Source organism: Gnatocerus cornutus, chromosome 4, assembly GCF_029298725.1.
Source record: "Gnatocerus cornutus isolate USDA-ARS CGAHR chromosome 4, icGnaCorn1.1, whole genome shotgun sequence".
Lineage (NCBI taxonomy): Eukaryota > Metazoa > Arthropoda > Insecta > Coleoptera > Tenebrionidae > Gnatocerus > Gnatocerus cornutus.
In genome coordinates this window covers 1,734,096-1,756,752 of record NC_142236.1, presented here as the reverse complement: position 1 = coordinate 1,756,752, position 22,657 = coordinate 1,734,096, and the positions used below count along the sequence as shown (strand labels likewise).

General features: G+C 39.3%; 7 protein-coding genes, 2 long non-coding RNA genes and 1 other non-coding gene across 11 annotated transcripts; 7 read left to right on the top strand and 3 right to left on the bottom strand.

Annotated features, from left to right (window-relative positions):
- Positions 1 to 366: 366 nt before the first annotated feature.
- Positions 367 to 1,044, bottom strand: LOC148175821 (uncharacterized). The gene is made up of 2 exons (XM_088034347.1): positions 975 to 1,044; positions 367 to 873 (listed from the first exon to the last, which is right to left on the bottom strand). Exons 1-2 carry the CDS (start codon positions 990 to 992, stop codon positions 367 to 369), a joined length of 525 nt encoding a protein of 174 aa, XP_087890473.1. The 5' UTR covers positions 993 to 1,044.
- Positions 1,045 to 7,656: 6,612 nt separating this feature from the next.
- On the top strand, positions 7,657 to 7,739 carry TRNAN-GUU (transfer RNA asparagine (anticodon GUU)). Its single transcript is given in 2 exon segments — positions 7,657 to 7,694; positions 7,704 to 7,739. It is a non-coding gene; the product is annotated as a tRNA-Asn (tRNA).
- Positions 7,740 to 11,510: 3,771 nt separating this feature from the next.
- On the top strand, positions 11,511 to 13,600 carry LOC148175819 (serendipity locus protein alpha-like). Its single transcript, XM_088034980.1, has 5 exons — positions 11,511 to 11,723; positions 11,769 to 11,939; positions 11,988 to 12,585; positions 12,633 to 13,403; positions 13,448 to 13,600. Exons 1-5 carry the CDS (start codon positions 11,598 to 11,600, stop codon positions 13,498 to 13,500), a joined length of 1,719 nt encoding a protein of 572 aa, XP_087891106.1. The 5' UTR covers positions 11,511 to 11,597; the 3' UTR covers positions 13,501 to 13,600.
- On the bottom strand, positions 13,498 to 15,340 carry LOC148175818 (uncharacterized). Its single transcript, XM_088034983.1, has 6 exons — positions 15,108 to 15,340; positions 14,919 to 15,062; positions 14,719 to 14,874; positions 14,312 to 14,668; positions 13,972 to 14,268; positions 13,498 to 13,927 (listed from the first exon to the last, which is right to left on the bottom strand). The coding sequence occupies exons 1-6, from the start codon at positions 15,249 to 15,251 to the stop codon at positions 13,520 to 13,522; spliced, it is 1,506 nt and encodes a 501-aa protein (XP_087891109.1). The 5' UTR covers positions 15,252 to 15,340; the 3' UTR covers positions 13,498 to 13,519.
- An 18-nt stretch (positions 15,341 to 15,358) lies between these two features.
- On the top strand, positions 15,359 to 15,793 carry LOC148175817 (SOSS complex subunit C homolog). Its single transcript, XM_088034986.1, has 2 exons — positions 15,359 to 15,484; positions 15,528 to 15,793. Exons 1-2 carry the CDS (start codon positions 15,454 to 15,456, stop codon positions 15,791 to 15,793), a joined length of 297 nt encoding a protein of 98 aa, XP_087891112.1. The 5' UTR covers positions 15,359 to 15,453.
- Positions 15,793 to 18,750, top strand: Mettl5 (Methyltransferase like 5). 2 transcript variants are annotated; one of them, XM_088034985.1, is made up of 5 exons: positions 15,793 to 15,927; positions 15,974 to 16,185; positions 16,250 to 16,387; positions 16,433 to 16,550; positions 18,663 to 18,750. In XM_088034985.1, the coding sequence occupies exons 1-5, from the start codon at positions 15,793 to 15,795 to the stop codon at positions 18,666 to 18,668; spliced, it is 609 nt and encodes a 202-aa protein (XP_087891111.1). In that variant the 3' UTR covers positions 18,669 to 18,750. The 2 variants fall into 2 exon arrangements, with proteins under 2 accessions (XP_087891111.1, XP_087891110.1); XM_088034984.1 differs by lacking the exon at positions 18,663 to 18,750 and having other exon boundaries at positions 16,433 to 16,597.
- On the bottom strand, positions 16,561 to 18,523 carry LOC148175816 (potassium/sodium hyperpolarization-activated cyclic nucleotide-gated channel 1-like). The gene is made up of 2 exons (XM_088034981.1): positions 17,304 to 18,523; positions 16,561 to 17,258 (listed from the first exon to the last, which is right to left on the bottom strand). The coding sequence occupies exons 1-2, from the start codon at positions 18,244 to 18,246 to the stop codon at positions 16,561 to 16,563; spliced, it is 1,641 nt and encodes a 546-aa protein (XP_087891107.1). The 5' UTR covers positions 18,247 to 18,523.
- On the top strand, positions 18,716 to 20,591 carry Aldh7A1 (aldehyde dehydrogenase 7 family member A1). The gene is made up of 4 exons (XM_088034982.1): positions 18,716 to 18,920; positions 18,973 to 19,986; positions 20,034 to 20,240; positions 20,288 to 20,591. Exons 1-4 carry the CDS (start codon positions 18,741 to 18,743, stop codon positions 20,498 to 20,500), a joined length of 1,614 nt encoding a protein of 537 aa, XP_087891108.1. The 5' UTR covers positions 18,716 to 18,740; the 3' UTR covers positions 20,501 to 20,591.
- A 49-nt stretch (positions 20,592 to 20,640) lies between these two features.
- Positions 20,641 to 21,543, top strand: LOC148175813 (uncharacterized). Its single transcript, XR_015770080.1, has 2 exons — positions 20,641 to 21,164; positions 21,412 to 21,543. It is a non-coding gene; the product is annotated as an uncharacterized LOC148175813 (long non-coding RNA).
- On the top strand, positions 21,252 to 21,935 carry LOC148175812 (uncharacterized). Its single transcript, XR_015770084.1, has 6 exons — positions 21,252 to 21,280; positions 21,314 to 21,362; positions 21,412 to 21,414; positions 21,458 to 21,550; positions 21,611 to 21,715; positions 21,765 to 21,935. It is a non-coding gene; the product is annotated as an uncharacterized LOC148175812 (long non-coding RNA).
- Positions 21,936 to 22,657: the final 722 nt, after the last annotated feature.

Below are 22,657 nucleotides of genomic sequence, written 5' to 3'. Positions count from 1 at the left end.
TTCAAAAAAAGCACAAAAGAGAAACGGCTAAGCCCGTAGTGTCCGAGGTCCGGAAACGTCATCGGTGACCCACAAATGGATCCTTTCTCTTCAGCATGCAATTCCTGACCGATAAAATAGAAATCATGTAATTGGTAGCGTCAGTAAAAGTAATCGAAAGGTTTTTAGATGGAAAGGAGGGACTTTTACTTTGACCTTTGAGGATGATTGAAAGAGTTGGTACGGTGACAAATGTATTTTTTTATAAAATATAACCTACAAAAAGCTTTATACAAAAGAAATCAATGCATGGTGTTGAAGATGCATCATGACCCGTGTGGTGGAAGGGTGTAAGTACACTCATTTCAGTTCTGTAGCTCTCAGAGCTTAATAGGGAGCTCCGTAGGAGCCGGAGGGGGCGCTGGGAGCCCCATAGCTGCTGCTAGGTCCACTGGGGTACCCTCCAGCTTGATGACTGACTTGATTGTACTGCGCGACTTGGATGGCTTGTTTGATACCCTCGAGGTCGATTCCGACCACTCTAGCGCTGGCGTAGCTGGGGACTCCGTACGACGAAGATGGCACTCCATAAGAAGAGCTGATTCCGCCGCCACCTCCATGTCCACCCCCATGTCCGCCACCGGAAGATCCAGAGTTCTGTTCTTCCTTCAACAAAATCTGGCGCACTTGCTCCAACAGCGCGGGATCAACAGAAGCGCCTTCGGAGGTCGTGTACCCAGAAGACACGGCTTGGTAGCCGCCGCCGCCTCCGGACAGTCCACCGCCGCCCCCGAGGGAGTAGCCGCCACCACCACCTCCGCCGCTCGGCCTGTTGTAGCTGTAGCCCGAGGGCGGCTCGGCCATCGTCGCGACAGCCATGGCGAAGGCGAGGACCTGAAAGAAAGGATAATCAGTGAAAGTCCACACGCACTTCGGGAATTTCTGCACAGCACTTGCACAAACACTCGCGTAATCCTTTGGTGACCACCACTTACCACGGTATATGTGTTCATGATGCTTGGTTGACTCGTCGTGTGGTGACTGTGACGATTTGGAGATGATCCGGAGGTTTTATAGTCGCGGGTTTAGAGGGGGTGGGAACAATGAGTGTCTTCAGAGGATGCCATCCACTTTCACACATGTACGCCATCACTGACAGTCTTGTACCTACCGAATTTCATTGCAACCAAGCCAAAGATGAACTTGAAGCCTTTCCATGAAAATTACATAACATAACATAACAGGCGACGTTTTCAAAAATTTCCTCGCTTGACCCAGTGGCACTAATCCGATGCACTTTGGCGGAGGCGGCGCTCGCAGAAATGCAAAGAAAGCATTAATCAATCATTTATAGAAAGTCACCACCCACACTTCAAACAATGCCATCATTAGCGACTCATATTTTCAAAAAAATTCTAACTAGAATTTCATGTTTGTCTAGCGTTTAGCACCTTCCTCTCTATTGACACGTCTAATGTAACATTAATCAATTTTGGCTGAATAGTCATAATAATAATTCAATTAAGGACGCTTTTTTGCAACTTCACTTTTCGTGGCCTCAATTGCAACAATAAGTTTCGTTTATTGGCTGTGTGGGATGGTAAAATTGGATTTTGGCGACTTGGAGAAGTTGTGTTGGCGGCGCTGCAAGTAAGCGAGTTTGACATTTAAGTGTTGCCAACTTAATGCAGATTTCAAAGGCCCCTTCGGTTCGGGATTCAGTGTATTTAGCTGGAAAATTTAAGAATTGAAATAAAACAGGTGGTTTTAACGCTGAAGTAACAAAATTTCGACAGACCACTAATTTTGATCTCTTTTTCAACTGAGCGAAATTTGAAAATTTATTCTAGATTCTAGAAATTTTTTTATTAAAATTTATATTTCGAGTTGTTTTTACGCTAGAACTATCAAATTTGGAGGTTTTGCTAATTTTAGTCCGTTTTCTAAGTACGCTAAATTAGAAAATTGTAGAGCGAAAATTATAATTTCTAGAATTTTTTTTTGAGGGTGATCCAAAATTGTCTAATTTTTTTGATTAAAATTTATATCTCTAGTAATTTTTACGCTAGAACAGTCAAATTTGGAAGTTTCGCTAATTTTGATCTGTTTTTTAACTGTGCTAAATTAGAAAATTCTAGTACAAAAAGGAGTGATTCTAGGAATATTTCCTTTAGGGTGGACCAACATTTTTTATTAAAATTTATGTCTCGGATAATTTTTACGCTAGAATAGTCAAATTTGGAGGTTTTGCTAATTTTTATCTATTTTTTAACTGTGCCAAACTAAGAAAATTCTAAAACAAAAATGACAGATTTTAGAAATTTTTTCTTTAAGGGTAAATCAAAATTTTCAATTTTTTTTATAATTTTTTTTATCTCGAGTCGTTTTTACGCTAGAACAGTCAAATTTTGAGGTTTTGCTAATTTTGATATGTTTTTTAACTGCTATGAATCAGAAAATGCTAGAACAAAAATGACAGATTTTAGAGATTTTTCTTTTAAAGGTGAAACAAAATTTTCTAATTTTTTTTTATTAAAATTAATATCTTTGGTAATTTTTACGTGAGAGCAATCAAATTTGGAAGTGTTACTAATTTTCATCTGTTGTTTAACTGTGCCAAATTAGAAAATTTTAGAACAAAAATGACTGATTCTAGAAATTTTTCTTTTAATAGTGAACCAACATTTTTCTTAAAATTTATATCTCGACTAGTTTTTACTCTAGAACAATCAAATTTAGAGGTTTTGCTAATTTTAGTCCGTTTTCCAACTGCGCTAAATTAGAAAATTGTAGGGCAAAAATCACAAATTCCAGAATTTGTTCTTTTGAAGGTGATCAAAATTTTCCAATTTTTTCAACTGTTTTTCTACTGTGCTTAATTAGAAAATTCTAGAACAAAAATGATAGATTCTAGGAATTTTTTTAGGGTGGACCAACATTTTTTTTATTAAAATTTAGGTCTCGGATAATTTTTACGCTAGAACAGTCAAATTTGGAGGTTTTGCTAATTTTTACTTATTTTTTAGCTGTGCCAAACTAAAAAATTCTAAAACAAAAATCACAGATTTTAGAAATTTTCTCTTTAAGGGTAAACTAAAAGTTTTCATTTTTTTTATAAAAATTTATATCTCGAGTCGTTTTTACGCTAGAACAGTCAAATTTCGAGGTTTTGCTAATTTTGATATGTTTTTTACCTGCTATAAATCAGAAAATTCTAGAACAAAAATGACAGATTCTAGAGAATTTTTTTTTAAAGGTGAACCAAAATTTTCTAATTTTTTTTTATTAAAATTAATATCTTTGGTAGTTTTTAACTGAGGGCAATCAAATTTGGAAGTGTTACTAATTTTTATCTGTTGTTTAACTGTGCCAAATTAGAAAATTTTAGAACAAAAATGACTGATTCTAAAAAAATTTATTTTAATAGTGAACCAACATTTTTCTTTTTTTTTCTTAAAATATATATCTCGACTAGTTTTTACTCTAGAACAATCAAAGTTGGAGGTTTTGCTAATTTTAGTCCGTTTTCCAACTGTGCTAAATTAGAAAATTTCATAGCAAAAATGATAGATTCTAGAAATTTTTCAGTTAAGATTACTAAGCCAAAATTTTCCAATTTTTTTTTCTTAAAATTTATATCTCCGGCAATTTTAACGTTAGACCATTAAAATTTGCTCAGATTACTAATTTTTATCCGTTCTTTAAGTGTGCGGAATTAGAAAATTCTAAAACAAAGGGAATACATTTTCGAAGCAAAAAATTGAAAAAGTTCCAAGATCAACAAACGAAAATTCCAGTAAAATCTAAAGCAACCGATTAGATATCTTTAACCTTGATCTGATAAAACCACATAAAGTCCCCGTAATTCCCACAGCAGCTTAATAGAGAAAGTCTTATTCACATATTCCTGATAACATTTACCTAGTCATATCGATATTAAAACGGATTTATTATACTCTCAGGTACTAGAAATCGATTTCTAAGTATACTATAAGCGATAAAATTACCATGATTAACTACTTTGTAACAAAAACTCCTCTAATTAAATTATGTATTCCTCCGACTGTAATTATTACAAATGTGCGCCGACAACAAAGAATTGTTTCACTTTCATCACGAGAGCGCGCATAATTACCACTGTAACATCTGATAAGTCGCCAACATGTAGTAACGCATTTACATAAAATAGCTCAATTTAGATTATAATCGAAATTTGGCAACCATTGTCTTAATGAAGACGTTAGAATCCGACAGGAAACGCAGACTTTTTCCGGTTCCTGAACGACAAAAAGCGCCTCCACCAAAATGAAGACTTTAGAATGCCACTTTCTTTTCCTACAGGATGAATCAGGTTCAATAAACTGCGATTGAATGGTAATTTTCAATAATTCTGCTTCCACACAGGACAAAGTTTTTTTGGTTGTTTCTCAACTTAATGAAAGTAAACACTTCAAAATCATGCAAATTGGTTCTGAGTGATTGTTTAAAACCCAGTCGTGTGCGGGACAATCGGTGATTTACAAATTATTTCCTTGTAGGCTCTTCGAGATTAAATCACACAAAATTTCACCTTTCTCTCTTCCAATTTTAGAGGATTTGTGCAAGAAAAGACGGTTATAGACACACTGACTTTTTATTTCGTTTTTAGACACGATAAACGTAATTCAGGTACATGAAAACTTGAACGATCACCAGTCCCCAGAAGTAGTAGCTCAAAAAAGCTGTAAATCCTTGGATGAACGGAATTATAACCACAAATGGTACGTTTAGTACAAGGTATAGTTTCAAGTACCATCGGTTAGTCTGAAAAAACTCTTATACACTCCATTTGTGAGAATTTGTACTTACCCATCCTAGGAATGCGAAGATTCCGCTCACGAGCAAGAAGACGCTTTTCACCACATTTATTTGGAGGTACAAATAGTATGTTCCTTCAAACTTTAAGACATTATGAGTTGTTATACAGGGTGTTTACTTACAATGTTGATAAAAGTGACGATGACTAGTACCACTGAGCATATCAGCTTGAGAGGGTCAGTTGTCAGGCCCACACTCAGTGCCATTTTTTCGGAATTAAATTTGGAAAATGAGGTAAAGTGGAACTAGTTTGGCGGTTTTATGCAGAGATTAAAGTGTAATTAAGTGTATGATGATAATCCTTTTAATGTGTTTTATAATTTATATAATCTTCAATTTGTACTTTTTATTGTTTTAAATTCGGATAATCTAAATATTCTAAGTTGATTATAAATCCTTTTGAGCTTTTACAGTTTTTAAACTTCATAGCTTTAATCTAAGTTTTTAGTACAGATCGAAACTGATAAATGAAGCAATTCAAAAAAACTTGATCTGACAACTCAAAACGAAAGAAATAAATTAAAAAAAAATTAATTTATATTTCGAGTAGTTTTCACGGTAAATTAATCAAAATTAGAAGTTTTACTAATTTTGATCTGTTTTTTAACTGTACTAAATTTGAAAATTCTCCAACAAAAATGACAGATTCTAGAATTTATTTTTTGAAGGTGAAACAAAATTTTCCAGTTTTTTATTATTAAAATTTGTATCTCGAATCGTTTTTACGCTAGAACAAACAAATTTGGAGGTTTTACGAATTTTGACCTGTTTTTTAACTGTGCTTAATTTGAAACTTCTAGTACAATAATGACAGATTCTAGAAATTTTTCTTTTAAGGTTGATCCAAAATTTTCAAATTTTTTTTAATAAAACATATTTCTGGTAGTTTTTACAGTAGAACAATCAAATTCGGAGGTTTTACTACTTTTGATTTGGTTTTTAAGTGCGCTAAATTTAAAAATTCTAGAACCAAGATGAAAGATTCTAGAAATTTTTCTTTTGGGTGCGAACCAAAAATTTTTCACTTTTATATTATTCAAATTTATATCACATGTAGTTTTCACATGAGACCATTAAAATTTGGAGGTTTTACTAACTTTGATCTATGTTTTAACTGCTTTAAATTTGAAAATTTTAGAACAGAAATGACAGATTTTAGAAAACATTTTTAAATTTTTATATTCAAGTTTATATCTAGGGTAATTTTTACGCAAGAGCAATCAAATTTTAGGGTTTTATTAATTTCAATCTGTTTTCTAACTGCTCTAAATTTAAAAACTTTAGAACTAAAATGAGAGATTCTAGAATTTTTTTTTGAGGGTGAACTAAAATTTTCCAGTGTTTTATTATTAAAATTTTTATCTCGGATATCTCGGAAAGCGAGGGCAATAAAATTTGAAGGTTTTATTAATTTTGCTCTGTTTTTTCACTGCTCTAAATTTGAAAAATCCTGAACAAAAATGACAGATTATAGATTTTTTTTCTAAGAGTGAACTAAAAAATTTCTAAATTTTTATATTAAAATTTATATTTTGGGTACTTTTTACGCTAAAACAATCAAATTTGAAAGTATTACTAATTTTGGTCTGTTTGTTAACTGTGCTAAATTAGAAAATTCTAGAACAAAAATGACAGATTCTAGAAATTTTTTCTTTTAAGGGTGAACTAAATTTTTTTCAATTTTTATATTAAAATTGATATCTTGGTTAGTTCTTAAGCTAGAACAATGAAATTTCGAGGTTTTACTGATTTTGATCTGTTTATTAACTGCGCTAAATTTGAAAATTCTTGAACAAAAAGGACAGATTCTAGAACTTTTTCTTTTAAGGCTGAACTAACATTTTTGTACTAAAATTGATCTTGGGCAGTTTTTACACTAGGACAATCAATTTTGAAAAAATTGCTAACCTTGACCTGTTTTTTAACTGCGCTAAATTAGAATTTTTTAGAACAAAAATGACAGATTCTGGAATATTTTTTGAGGATGATCCAAATTTTTTCAAATTTTTTTATTAAACGTTTAAACGCAGAGCATCAAAATTTTACATTTTGGAGGTCTCGAATTTTAATCGCAGATTGGAAATTTCAAAAACTAAATATCTAGCACTGATCAATATTGATAAATGAAGCAATTCTAGGAAACATGATCCGATCAGAAAATTTTAATAACATGTAATGAGATAATCAAGATGTCCCAACACGATAGAAAAAATTCGATTTTTATTACTTCAAAGTGTTTTTCCACAGGAAGTTTTTTTTGTAATTTGGTAGTCTTCCACTCTTTCACTAGACCAGTTTGTAAGAATTTTTTTTTTAATTCAAAAAACAAGGAAAGTCCAACTAAATATAATGCCAGTGTTAACATAATTATGATTAATTTAATAACATTTATAACCAATTAAACACTTGACGTAATTCAACTTTTACTTCAATTTGAATTTTGGAGAGCTCTTATTGAACACAATAAAATCTGCAATGCGTACGTTTATGTAATCGAAATTTACATGCGTTAGAAACACAAAATAGCCAAAGGTGTAAGAAAAACGAGGCCAAAAGATTTATAATTTGAATCTTGAAGAAATAGTTAATAATCATTAGATAAATGGTTAAGTGGTTTTGCACGCAGAGTTACAAAATCTTCAAAAGTGTGTTAAAATAACCTTGTGGCAACCTTGATCTCTCCTCCGGAATGTCGAAGATTCACAAACTAGTTTAACTGATTTGAATGACAAAATCCGAGAGTTACGCAACAAAGTTAATTGTACCATCGAAGAATGTGGAGTTATGTTAAAAACTACGATACGAAATTTCGTAATTATTGGCTCGTTAGCTCAGATGGTAAGAGCGCCGAACTGTTCAAATCTTAGACTCGGAGGACGTGGGTTCGAATCCCACACGAGCCCCATGTCTTTTTTGCTTCTCAAAACTGAAAAAAAAAGTACCAATAAATGACATCACAAGCAATCACATTCCTGCAGCTTGTTTGAATTTAATAGACCCATCGCATTCAGATTTCTAAAAACGTTCGGATGATCTAATCACTCTCTACTACCGCTTTTTACATGCACGTCGGATTTACACTCATCTAGCTAGTAAAAGAGTTCCTCCACTTGTCATTGTTAAGCACGTGAGTGTTTTATGATAGTACTGCGTGTGAACGGCTTCAAACGACAAGGGCGGTACTATAATAACGAGTGTTCACATAAAGTATGCATGGTGTAATTTCTTACAAAACGCAGCGAATTTATTCATATTGTATCTGAATGTAAAATGGTTCATTGTGAAATGGAAATAAAATAATTGCGTGAATACTGACACTTGTATGGTGTGTGAATTTGGAACGTGGTACTCTGTGACACAGATAGGAAAATTTGAACTTATGATTTATCTGGAAGTACTTATAGCAACTGTTTCGAAATGGTGTTGGGGGGATTTTATGGAAATTTGGATTGCCTAGACCTTGGAGTTTTCGTTTATGGATTTCGGGTCAGAGAAAGGCATTTGGGGTTATAAGGGAAACATGTTTTTATGGTACCCTAACTTTCATGCGAACTATTTTTTAACTGAACATAATTTTGGTAGTTTTAATGTTACAGTAATGAGATTTATGGAAATTACTACTTGATTTTCGTTTATTAACTGAAATAAATTGTAAAATTCTAGAGCAAAATCAGTCTAATTTAGAAATTTTTCTTTTGAAATCGGACTAAAAATGTTGAATTTTTTTCATTAAAATTCGTCACTTTTACAGTTTTAACACTACAGCAATGACATTTAGGGAACTTACTATATTTTTATCGTTTATTAACTGTGCTAAATTGTAAAATTCTAGAGCAAAGGAAACCTATTTTAGAAATTTTTGTTTTGGAATTGAACCGAAAATTTTGATTTTTTTTTCAATTAAAATTCGTATCTTTGGCAATTTTAATGCTACAGCAACGAGATTTGGTGACATCACTACTTTTTCATAATTTATTAACTAAAAAAAAAATTAAAATTCTAGAGCAAAGAGAACCCATTTTAGAAATTTTTATTTTGAAATGGAACCAAGACTTTTGATTTTTTTTCCAATTAAAATTCGTAAATTTGGCAGTTTTAACGCTACAGCAATGAGATTCAGGGACATTACTACTTTTCCATCGTTTATTAACTGAAATAAATTTTAAAATTGTAGAGCAAAGAAAACCTATTTTGGAAATTTTTTTATTTTGGAATTCAACCAAAAATTTTGAATTTTTGCAATTAAAATTTGTAACTTTGGCATTTTTAACGCTACAGCAATGAGATTTTAGGACATCATTATTTTTTTATCGTTTATTGACTGTGCTAAATTGTAAAATTCTAGAGCAAAGGAAACCTATTTTAGAAATTTTTGATTTGTAAAGGAATTAAAAATTTTGAATTTTCTCCAATTAAAATTTGTTACTTTGGGAGTTTTTACGCTACATCAATGAGATTTGGTGAGATGACTACTTTGTCATCGTTTATTGACTAAAAAAAATTCAAAAATTCTAGAGCAAAGAAAACCTATTTTAGAAATTTTTATTTTGAAGTCGGAATTTTGAAATTTTTCGAATTAAAATTCGTAACTTTGGTAATTTTAACGCTACAGCAATGAGATTTGGTGACATTGGTACTTTTTCATAGTTTATTAACTGAAAAAAATTGTAAATTTTTACAGCAAAGAGAACTCATTTTAGAAATTTTTATTTTGGAATGGTACCAAAAATTTTGATTCTTTTTCAATTAAAATTCGTATCTTTGGCAAATTTTATGCTACAGCAATGAGATTTGGGGACGTTATTACTTTTTCATCGCTTATTAACTGTGCTAAATTGTAGAATTCTAGAGGAAAGGAAATCCATTTTAGAAATTTTTATTTTGGCATGGAACAACATTTTTTTTCTTCATTTTTTTTTCAATTAAAATTTGCAACTTTGACAATTTTAACGTTATAGGAACGAGATTTAAAAAAATACTATTTTTTTATCGTTTATTAACTAAAAAAAATATGTTATTTTATGTTAGTGTCTTTTGATAATCTTTTACTGAATTGCGGACTTTGAATTTTCTATATTTTCTAAGTTTTAGAGTGTTATTTTTGAATTCTTCTTCTAGAATTATTATTACAACTTCTCATTTTTTTTTAGATTCTCTGCTAGACCATCCATACAGTGTTAGCCGAAACTTCCCATTCTCCTCGCCCATTACATAAACCCAATTACCCGCATCCACCCATCTCCAAATTACCCACGTCATTTAGCAATAGAAAGCTCCCAATTCACCCAAAATTACAAAACATTAGTACTTACAAAACCCCATTTAAACCGCTAAATCAATATCCATTCTTGTAACGGGAAGTGAAGGGGGTCTAATAGTCTGTGAAAAATGTACAAAGGTCAAAGATCACAGGATGGTAACCTGATGGCGGTTATCGGTGGCATGAACAAAGAAAGTGATGGTTGTCTTTACGTACTTACAGACGGCGGCAAGTGAGAGTGCGGAAATAAGTCATTTGACCCAAGTTTCCTTTTTGGATGAAATTATGTAAAGAGACGAAGAGAGACGGTTCTTGGAATGTGTGCTTTATCAACGATTAAAAACACCCGAAATTTGTTGTAAACAGGACCCAGAGGGGATTTTTAACTTTCTATTAACGACCATATGGTTCCTATTAAAGACTTTACCATTGCAAACATGGCTGAGTGAAGATTTCATTAACCTTGGCAATGAAACTTGAATTCCAAAATATGCGTCGATTGAAGAAAGTTAAGCTTTCCACAAGTTACGACATACGTTCCCCGTTCTGTAACCTCTTTGGCCACAAATTTCCACGTATATTCCTTATTTTATTGAGTAATAAACATTGCGTGTATCAAACAACGTCCACACTGTTAATAACTCTTACTTTTAAATAACATCAACTGGCCATCGCAATATGAAGTAATAAAAACACGTAACACGTTTCTCATAAGTTTTGTATACCCAGTTGTTAGCAAAAAACAATAGCATTCAGTCAACAGATGTGAAAAGAAGCAGCCGTCAATGCTTATGTTTACAGTTTTTGTTGGACGAGCAAGTTTCCGGTTCCGCTACCTACTTCCCAGACAATCATAGTGAAAGGCAACTCAACAAATTCAAATTTCGCGCGGTCCTTTGACCGCGAAATTTGATCCTTACGTAACATCTTGTGACATCTTCATTCCTAAATTCAAGTGACACAGAAACTTGTTGTTTTTACCAAACGATTACACACCGAAGATGGCGAAGATGTGCTATGATTTCGTCACTGGTCAAGGTTTTGTTCTTATTTTCTGGGTACTTTCATCATTAAATCGATAGATGAACGAGATGAAGCGATATGACCCACTTTACGGGAATTGATATGAATTGTAGAAGAGACCGTGATGACCTGTTGCGTAAGTGTCCTTTCACCGGACTACTGAAGTTACGCAAAAGACGATTAGCCAGTTGAGTACGTGCTTAGGAGGAATCCCGTTCAAATTTCGCGCCATCACCTCTGTGTTATACCACCAGTAAAACACCAAAATTTTGTTCAACTTGGCAGCGCTACATCCCCCGAATTTAAAAACTAAGCAAAGAACACCGACAGGACTCAACTAAATGTGACTTTTGCTCCTTTTTGGTTGTTTTATGTACAAAAAAAGTAGCCTAAAAGCCTGGAATTCAATGTAAAAGAGTCGTTGCATTGGCGGCCCTGCCTGTCAAATTTCAAAACAAACGTTTCAAACGCTCGCACGATGGTACTTTCAAAAGCCGATCTAATAAGAAAAGATCTGCAGAACTGTTTTTTCACGTGTCGAGACTACCTTGAGGGGCTCCTGGGGGTGAGTTTGGACCCCAAAGCAGTCTTGTCATGGTTCCAGGTGAGTTCTCACAACTTTGAGCGCTTGAGCAGCACCACTTTGTAGGGCCTCTGTGGACACCTAACGAAAACCATCAACTTAATTGGGGGCTACTTGAAGGAGGCGCAGCCCCCGTCTCAGAATGCAGTGGTGTTGTACCTCACCCAGTTAATTACGTCTTTGTCTCTGCTAATTAACGTTTTTGTACGTGAAGAGGAAGTTAAGATCGTTTTGGTGGTACGTGGGGTACATATAGGGGCCCTTCAGTAAACGAGGTTGTTGCAGGAGGTCCGGAAATGCGTCGTCAAACAAATGAATTGTTGTCTGGAGTCTATAGAAGTTGCTTTAGACTCTGAAACTAAGCATGAGCCCTCTGGGAGTTTCATAAAGTGGATGGACACAGCTCTAGAGAAAGTCGTTGAAATAAGCGACGCCCCCAACCCCCAGGAAGTGTTTGCAGAGACTAGAATCATCTTCGAGGAGGTTCTTTCCCACGCCATGTCCATAGCACAGGTGTCTCTTCCAGAAGACAGCAAGATAATCCGAGGAGGAAGTCAATCGGTGCTCTCCACCTTATCGTCGCTTGAAAAAGAAATCAACAACACCACCCTGAATGGGGCGATGGTAAACTTATTCATCGACGCGTGCAGCGACAAACTCTGCCTCTTGGAGAAGAAAGTCAACACTTCCGTCCTCAAACTCTGCCTGAAGACGTTCTCCCAGTTCACGGCACCTTTGGAAAAGATCCGGACGTTCTGTTTTGACCCCTCCAACAAGCCCAGACTTGAAGAAATGGACAGTTTGATCGCGGATTTCGATCTCCACGTGGACAGGATCATGCAGATTGGACTCTTCGCCGTGTCGTGCTCCAGCAACTTCACATGTAACCCCAACAGACCAAGAAACTTCGTCTTTAACGAGTCGTTTCAGGTGGCGTTAAAATCAGGAGTTGTTTGGCCAGCCTGGAAGCCCTCGAAAGCGAGTTAGTACCAACCCTAACAGCAGTGCTGCTGGAAAACTCGCCGCAGAACACCACCGGCGCTGCGGTGCTCTTGAAGCACTGGATTGACCAAGCGACGTCTTTGCAGAAGCTCATTTATTTGATAATTGATCCGTTCGCGTTCTGTCAGGTCGTTTACGACGAAGCTGCAGAGATCGTGGACAACTTCTCCGTAGAGAAAAACTGTCTGATTGACCAGGAGGACGTCGCGCCGTTTATTGCGATCCTCAAGGTGCTGCAATCGTTTCTGGAGAGAGCTCAAAGCGATTTCAAGGACACCAAACTCAGGAGCAAGTTCAAGGATTACAAAGAGGTTCTCGAGGAGGTAGAGAAGGCCACGGAGGTTTTATTGGGTGGTAACCGCGACGTGGAGAACTGCCGGCGCGTGGTGAAGCGTTGCAAGATTTTATTGACGCTACTGAAGCGACTCTGGGGGTGTTTCGTCGACGATGGTGTCCACAAAGAGAGGCTTTCTGGGGGCGTGGAGAGCGGGGAACCACCAGCGAACCCTTTCCTGGACCACATCATCAACAGAGGCAAGCAGATTCTTCAAGAACGGAGCGTGCTGTATAGGACCCCCATTAAAAACAGGGGCTCCCCCAACAAGTTCGCGCTGCCTCTGTCGAAACTCCTCCACCTGCGGAAGCTCAGCTTCATGAACTCCCAGAGAATCGAGGAGAGTCTAGACCTGCAGATTACAAGTAAGTTGGAGTTAAAGAGTCCGCAGCCTTCATCTCTTTTCTAGATATTCTGAACGAGATGACTAGCCTCTCCACGACGTTCAAAAGACAACACTGAAAACTCAACAATTTTAATGCTACAAGTTGTACGCGAACAACGTGTGGTCGTGACATTTCGCAGTTTTCTCTTTGCGTTGAAAGACAGGTAACAATAAACTAGTTCTGCCTAAAACTAAGCTAGTTTCGCCCCCATGGAAATCCCATCTTTGTTCCTCGAGTTTCTTCCCGAGTGGGGAGTTCAGTGGGGGCATTTCGAACACGTCCTCGATGGCTATCACATTGTGTTTTCGTTTCCACGGGACTCTTCGCCGTGTCTTCAGTAAGTCGCACTTGACGTGGGTAAAATTCAGATCTGCTTGGCGGGAGTTCCTGTTGGTGTTTGGCGCTTCGTTGAAAATGGTCATGGAGTCCCCGAGGTAGTCGTGGAAGGATTCGTAGATAACCGAATCGATTAGTTTCTCTTTACAGAGGATTTTGTACGATTCCTGGAAAGGTGGGTTAGTATCCAGAAGCACCCTCGGGAACTCACCAATATGGAATAAGTAAACTCGGCGCTGCCCGTCGCTCGACTTAAAAACGAGTCTAAATTAGGCAGGATGATGGTGGTGACGGCGTCGGCGCCGAGGGAATTCGCCACTGTGAGCACCGCCAGGGCGTAACTCCCGAAGACTTCGTGGATCTTCTGGAGGATTTTCGCCATGACGAACTGTTTTAAAGGCTCTCTCAGGCACAAGAGAGCGAGGGTGTTGCAGAGCGGCTTCAGGACTTCGTTGGTGGTCGTCGTCTTCAACAGCCTTTGCAGAATCAACCTCACCAAGAGCTTCAACTTCAAGACAATTACAAAGAGATCGTCACCGGAAGTTACCTACTTGTTTCTCGGACACGTTGATCCGGCAGCTCCTGCTGTTCTCAAGAACTGTTAACAGATCCAAGGCCCGCAGTGTTAGACTATCGTACGTCACGTCTTTCGACAGCAAAATGTAGCCGAAATTGTAAAACCATTCGATCACAGGACCTATTCGACTGTTTTCGCTGATGTTTGCTAGAGCCTTTTGTCTGACGGCGACGTCCTGGTGGACCACCATCTGGCACATGGTACTGAAGTAGTTTTTTAAGGGGGCGCTCACTTCCTTCTCGGGGATCCACGTCGTGGTGACCACCGTCTCGGAGCATTGGTGGTAAACGGTTTCTTCTTCCGCCATCTCCACCAGGTTCACCACGTTATCCTGAAATTGGGGGGGCTAAACGGTGGTGTAAAGAAGCGCGCGCGACTTACATCCAAGAAGAAGAGTCCCTGGTCCCCGAAAGACACCCAATTTGGTTGAGCGGGGGCCCCATAAACCTTCTCGATCCTCAAGTTCTCGAAAGTTTGTTCAATATCGCGAGCACTGATGGCGTTTCGCCCCGACAGACGCGCTTTGATCAGGGAGTCCTGCAGGAGAGGGTTTTCAAGCGTTTTATCACCACCGAACTTACATTGATGATGTAGCGAAGTCTGTAGTTGATGTCTTCAGTCAGAGTGTTGGTAATTTCTTCAGATAAGTGCTCAGCTGCTCCCTGCTCGGCGTAGTTCCCCAGGGACTCCGCGTCAATCCCCGCATACAAACGCACGTTGGACTCCTGAGGGAAAAAAGTAAGATTTTATAAGCGCAATTCGACCGTTACCTTCGTTGGGGACCCCTTTTCACCGGAGTGGTTGTTAACCTCAACGGTGCCCCCTTGGCTCTTTCGCTTCTCCCGGTCCTTCGTGCCTTTCTTTTTTGAATTTGAAGCAGCTCCCTTGTTAGACTGGCCCGATGGTTTCATCATAACACGAAAAAACTGATTTTAACATAACAAAATTTCAATCAACATGCACTAGTGTGGATGGCTACCAACCGGCGAAACGAAAACAACTAGATTCGCGTGCATGTGATTGGTGGGAGTGGGGAGTTTCACGTTGTTGTGTTGCGAAGTGTCAAAACGGTTCAACATAACCTCGTTGGAAATTGGAAGGAAAACTGCGATTTTGATGGCTTTTCCGCAGCCCAACGCCCAAAGAGGTGAGTTGTTTTGTTAGTAAACTTGTCACTGAGTGTTTTGTAGAGTTAGCAAACCGGAAAATCCTCGAAGATCTACAATTGAAGAAACAGCTCTTATTGAAGCAGGGGGTCGCTTCCACTTTGAATTCCTCCGCGTTGCCAGTGCTGGGATCAACCCTCCAACAGTCTGATGGGTACTCGATGAGTATTCAGCGAGCGGCTCTCCAGACGGCGAATGCTCAATCGACGGGGTACTTCATCTCTCAAGACTCTTCATTTGGGAACTTTATCCTGCCTGTTTTGCCCCGTTTCGACAATAATAACAAGTAATGTGGCCTTGTTTAAAACTGCGCCACCTCGAGGAGCGTCTCCAGTGCATTTCCGACTTTGAAAAACCGAAGATTCTCTTGGAACAATACGTGACACCTTCGCATTTGGGGTCTCACATGTTGTACACTATACAGGTGGTACCACTCTTTAATAAAACGAAGATGACAGTTTTGTTTGTAGTCACAATACGGGGAAATCACCGGGAAAATGGTGGCGGATTTGGGGTGCGGCTGCGGGGCTCTTTCCCTGGGGGCTGCCGTGCTAGACGCCGGTCTGGTCGTCGGTTTCGAAATTGATGAAGACGCATTGGAGGTTTTCAACGAGAATGTCGCGGATCAGGAGCTCACTAACGTGGAGGCGGTGCTCTGTGACGTCACCAGAATACCACAAAGGTAACCTAACTTTCCGTGACGTGTAATGAAAAGCGAATTGACACGCACGAAATTCGAATTTTAGTTTTTTTAAAAAATTTGATACCGTCGTCATGAACCCCCCTTTTGGGACGAAGCACAACGTGGGAATCGACATGAAGTTCTTAGAAATGGCGTTACTGTTATCAAACGTCGTTTATTCTTTACATAAAACAACAACGAGGTGAAATTAAGGTGAAAACGCCACGAAATTAAACTAGTTTTTTAGAACACACGTGTTGAAAGTCGCTCAGTCTTTGGGGGCCTCAGGGGAAGTTCTAGCGGAGCTCCATTACGACCTCCCGTCAACTTACAGGTTCCACAAGAAGAAGTCCGTTGATATACAGGTTGATTTTTTTAGGTTTCAATCGAAATAAAGTCGCTACTTTTGCTACCCACTGTGACATTCCTCGTCTCCTTGTTCTCCGCCATGATCTCTAAAGTCTTTTCCAATCGAGCGGTAGCCAACAATTTAATTTTCGTGTAGAGTTCAGGGTAGGGCTCAATGGCCTCCTGGAAGTCCTTCCGACTTAATTTGAACACCTCGCACTCTTTTACTGCGATAACTGTGGCGACGCGCGGCTCGTTTAGCAACAGCGCGATTTCCCCAAAGTGGGCACCATCGTCGAGGTGGCAAATCTCCTTTCCGTGGGCGGTGAAGATCGCCACTGCTCCCGTATAGATAAAGTACATCGCGTGTCCGGCAGAGTCCGCCATGACGATGATGTCATTAGGTAGGAAGATCTCCGAGCGGAGGTTCACCACGATGCGGACGAGGAGATCCGCGGGGATGTCTTTGAAGAAATCAACCTTCTTTACCATTCTTTGGCATCGTTCTAAGAGGATGTCGTTTTGTAAAACGGAGGACAAAGTGTTGAAGACTTCTTCCTCCCGGAAGACGTGGTTCCGCGACTTGAAGTTCACGTAATGTAAGGTTTTGTTGCGCAGGTACACTGGAAGCTCTTTGTATTTTATGTACTCGCGGACCTGCTGGAGGCGGTGGTTGTACTTGTTGCGGGTCGAAGAGCGCTTCTTCTGGAACTGCACCACCAGACCTGAAAGATACCACTTGAGCCGCAGTATTTTCTTGATGTTTTTACCCAAGAGGATGATGCGTAAGACGCTACCAAGCATTATGAAGAACACCTCTAGAAGCATCCAGGAGTTGCTGGTGTTGATGCGGTCCGTTGTTCCAACGACCATCAGCAACTTCGTGACTTTGAAAGCGAGTACCGTCATGGTTTCCCACTTTGTCTTTTGCTCCAAGAGAGCCTCAGGGTTTACGTACGTTTGAGTCATATATAGAGCGCTGGTGCTCCACGTCAGAAGAAGTACCATCACCATGAAGGTACGAAAGATTTTGTCGTGGAAACTCCAACTTGAGTTCCTCTGCAGCTGCCACTTGGTGACATACCGGAAGAAGGTTGGTAGTCGGAGGATCTTCAGCAACTGCAGCGCTGCCAGGGGGTGCAGATCCGGTCTCTCGTACACTCGCGAGGCGTATTCAAAGGGGAGAGAAGACACCACGTCTATGAGGAAGTACCCGCAGAGGTACCGCCTCGCGATTTTTCCCAATGACAGCACCACCACCTGCGAGAGGTTTTCGTAGTACCCGGTGAAGAACCACAGGAACACGTCGACGAAACAAAGCCCGTCGACGATGTTCTTCACGCACCAAAAACCCCGAAACAATTGCACGTCTGATAGAGTTAGCGGTACTGTGACAAACTCAATGAACCAGACGACGCTCATGAACAACTCCCAGTAGTACCGGAATTTGCTAAAGGGGTAGATCGTCCAGGGGTGGTTTTCCAAGTGGCGGACTTCTTCGTCGTCGATCTGCGACGATGATTTTAGGAACGTTTTCACGGAGAGGTCTAAAGGGTTGATAGTGATGCATTTCCAGAAGCGCCGCCGCCAGGGGACGCAGAAACCTTCGTAGATTTTGGAGACCACAGGGGTGTTGTTGGGGGTGAGAGCGCACAGGTGATGGGGGACGGTGCGGACTTCGATTTGGGAGCTTTGGTGGAATTTTTTTGGCATTTTAACGCCAAAGCGTCGCTAGGAGATGTACAGTGTGTAACAAAAGTATCGAAATAATGGCTGTTAGTTTTTTGTTTGAAACGTTACAATAGTTATTTGTGTACCGAGACCATAAAGTGTTTCTTTTTTGGCCGAGCTTTTTTTTTAAAACAAAAGAAAATACTCAAAATAAGCATAATGATAAGGCAAACAACTTTTATTAGATTTTTTTGTAACTTTTTAAATAAAAACGTTACAGCTATTATTTGATACTTACACACTGTATAGTCAACACGGTGTAAATTGCCTCAGCACGAGCGCGGCTCTGATTGGTTGAGGATGCTGTGACGTCATCCCAGTCCGACCAGTTTATATCGTGCGGACTATACTTTGGTACTTTGGAGTGTTTTTCCACTTCTTATCTTGTTTTGAAATAGTTGTAGTTCATTGTCGCGCTTACAAAACTGTTGACCCAACAAATCAGAAAGATAAGGCCACTCAGAAACAGTCGAACGATGCAACCGCTCACTCGATCTCCACTGCAATTATTTACCTTTTACTCGAAACTCACTCGCGTTTGCACGATGTCAACAAGTTTTCTTATAAACGACCCGAAATACTCCTTCTTGAAAGAGTTGGGGCTGAAGACCACCAACTCTGGAGTGTACGATGGTTCCTGGAAGGGCTCCGGTGACGTAAGTCCCCCCCATTCTAACCCTCCGTGTTCTGCACACAATTTTTTCGCAGGTGATTCGCTCGATTTGCCCCAGCAACGGCAAAGTCATCGCCGAGGTGCACCAAGGCACCGTCGAAGACTACAAGTCGTGTGTTAAAGCCGCCGACGCCGCTTGGAGTGTTTGGGCGGAGCTTCCTGCCCCAAAACGTGGAGAAATCGTGCGCCAAATCGGCGACGCTTTGCGAAAGAAGTTGGTGCCGTTGGGCCAACTCGTCGCTGTGGAAATGGGGAAAATCCTCCCTGAAGGCATCGGGGAGGTTCAGGAGTACATAGATATCTGCGACTATGCGGTGGGGCTCTCCAGGACTCTCGCCGGGGCGATTTACCCCTCGGAGCGCCCAGGGCACGTTCTCATGGAAAAGTGGAATCCGCTGGGGGTGATTGGGGTGATTTCCGCTTTTAACTTCCCCGTGGCTGTGTATGGATGGAACAGCGCTATTGCGATGGTCTGTGGCGACGCCGTGTTGTGGAAAGGCTCGGAAACGACTCCTCTGGTGTCGGTGGCCACGACGAGAATCGTCGCCGAAGTGTTAGAGAGCAATAATCTCCCGGGGGCCATCGCGTCGCTCTGTTGCGGGGCTGCGGATGTTGGTAAAGCCATGGCGGCGGATCCAAGAATCAAACTGTTGTCGTTCACTGGAAGCTGCGAGGTTGGGCAGAAGGTGGGCGTGGAAGTGCAGAAACGCTTCGGGAAGCATCTTCTGGAGCTGGGGGGGAACAACGCGTTGATTGTGGCGGAGGACGCGGATTTGAACATGGTGGTGCAAGCAACGGTTTTCGCTTGCGTGGGGACGGCGGGACAACGGTGCACCACCACGAGAAGACTTATTTTGCACAAGAATGTCTATGACGAGGTGCTCCAGAGGCTCAAGCGAGCCTACGAGCAGGTGATCCATCGAATTGGAGATCCGTTGGAGGAAAAGACACTCATTGGACCTCTTCATAGCGAGATTTCTCTGCAGAAGTTTGAGAGTACAATTGCTGAGGTGAAGAAACAAGGAGGAGTCATCGAGTTCGGAGGAAACGTAAAAACGAACGTCTTGTTTTTAACAGTTTTAACCCAAAATTGCAGAAAATCCCCGGTGAGGGCTTCTTCGTCCAGCCCACCATCGTGAGCGGTGTCAAGCACGACAGCCCCCTTGTTCACAACGAATGTTTTGCCCCCATAGTCTACGTGTTGAAAGCCAACAGTGTGGAAGAAGCGATTTCGTGGAACAACGAGGTTCCTCAGGGTCTGTCGTCGAGTATCTTCACTCAGAGTATCGGGAACATCTTCAAGGTATGAAGAATGGTAACAAGCGTGGGTTCTATTGGTTTTTCTTTCAGTGGATTGGTCCTAAAGGCTCAGATTGTGGGATTGTCAATGTGAATATTCCAACTTCTGGGGCTGAAATTGGGGGAGCTTTTGGAGGTGAGAAACACACGGGTGGAGGTCGGGAATCTGGGAGTGATGCTTGGAAGCAGTACATGAGGAGGTCTACCATCACGATCAACCACTCGAAGGAGTTGCCGCTAGCTCAGGGAATTAAATTTGAATAGAGTTTAATCTTGGGGGTGTTTTTTTTAATTTTTGAATAGTTTATATCCTTGGAATTTTTATTATTATGTGTTTAAATGACTCGTACACCTTCTTGAATTCTTTTATTCGGTAGATCTCCCGTACTGCCGTTTATTAAGACTAAAACTTCATCAAATAATTTATTTAAGAAGTATTAAATCAGGCAACCAGTAATACACTTTGATTATAGTTGCATAATTTGCCGCTTGGGTGCGCTATTGTATTTATTTGCAGCTAACTTCTCACGATACTCAAAAATTCGCGATTCAGTGAATTTGTTTCAAGTTAATTCGATTGTTACTGGTTTGCATGATGAGAATGGTAGTTTTGATAGTTGTAATTAACATGCGAGCGAAGTTATGACAGGTAACCTAATTAGACTAGGAAGAACAGTTTTATATAAAAGGTTCTTGCATAACTTTGTTAAGAAAAACAGACAAGAAACTGCTACTTATAGACGTTGCGTCGGCTTGTTTTTTCATCTTCCAACTAATCGTTTGCTTTTAGGGACACAATGGAAGTGATTCAAAAAAGTTGAAAAGTAATAGGAGACCAGCGGATTCTTTACGCAGTGTCGAGTTAGTGCTTTTGAAGTGTTAAAGCCTAAAGAAAATGCAAGATGCCAATTTTATTAATTTAACCAGGGTGAGTTTATAGAATAATTTTAAATTTGGAATTTGAATTTGCCTCCATTTATTTGTTCAGTTTCCACTAGACTTGAAGTAGACAAAAATGCTTACTTCTGATTGGTTGAACGAATAGTTGGATCTGTCATCAACCTAAAAAAATAAAAGTTACTATACTTTCACGAATTTATTGATGTGTATTATTGGTTGCCTATGTGTTGCAAAATCAAGCGATATATTTTTTACTAATGAAAACTTATTTTCAGAACGTGATTAAGACTATGAAGAGGATATTTGCGTTAATTTGTGAAGTTGCGAAGACATCGAAAATGGAAGTTTGTGGAGAATGAGACTTTTCATTGGTTTCTTGAAAGTGCAACGCTGCTTGTTCTGAAAAGATTGAAGGTTTGTTCATTTTCTTTTCGCTCCATGCTTGGTTTCTTCATCTTCATGTGTTTGTTGCAGCTGAACACGACTTCGTTGTACCATTGGCCAGAATCAGGCGCAACTATAGCAACTCCAAAGTGTGAGAGAGCCCAAACTGCTTCTGTATTGAAAAGTCTTCTTTAAGTAAGGTAGCAAACACGTTTTTAATCAAACGTTTTCAAACTTCTTGTAGGCAGGAAGAAAGAAAGAAGGACGTTGAAGAATGTAGAGTTTCAAGTGTTTTTGCTTCTTCCATTGTCTTATTAATGTAGCTTTCAAATTATGCAATTTTCGCCTTTTCTATGTATTTTGTATCCTTTAGAATTATATAAATTAATTATATAAATTGACTTATTTGATTTCATTTATTTAGTTTAATTCGAGTCTTTTGTCCTCCTTGAAACCAAACAAAGATAGTTCATTTAATTCGATTTGCAACAAGAAGCTTAAGAACCACATGAACTATTTGTCGGTTTTAATGTTGTGAAAACTTCCTTGCACTTGTGCTCCTGATACCAAAATTTTTCTTCAGATTTTGGTGATTTTCTCTTAAAATTTGCGTTTTTCAGATTTGGTATCAGGAGAACAGAAGTGTAAAGAGGTCTCGAAAAATTTTACTCCTGTGATGACCTCCTTAAACATCATATGTTCCTAATAAGAAATCGGAAATTTCGTCAAATTTGAACAAAATTCATCATTTTGTCGGATTTCGTATCAGGATCATATGAGTGCGAAAAGGTCTCGAAAAATTTTGCTCCTGTCAAGACCTCCTTGAACATTATATGATCCTAATGAGAAATCGGAAATTTCGTGAAATTGGACGTTCATTTTCGAATTTTCTCGGATTTCGTATCAGGATCACATGAGTGCAACGAGGTCTTGGCGGGAAGAAAATTTTCCAAAGACCTCCTCGCATTTCATGTGCTCCTGATACCAAAATTTGAAAGGAAATTTTTGCAAAAATTTGATTGAAATGATAGAAAAGTTTAATGAAAATTTGGAATCAGGAGCGCATGAAATAGGAGGTTTCTACTGCCGAAAAATTAGGGGAACAGGAGCAGCAGACAGCTGCTCGCTCACATCTTT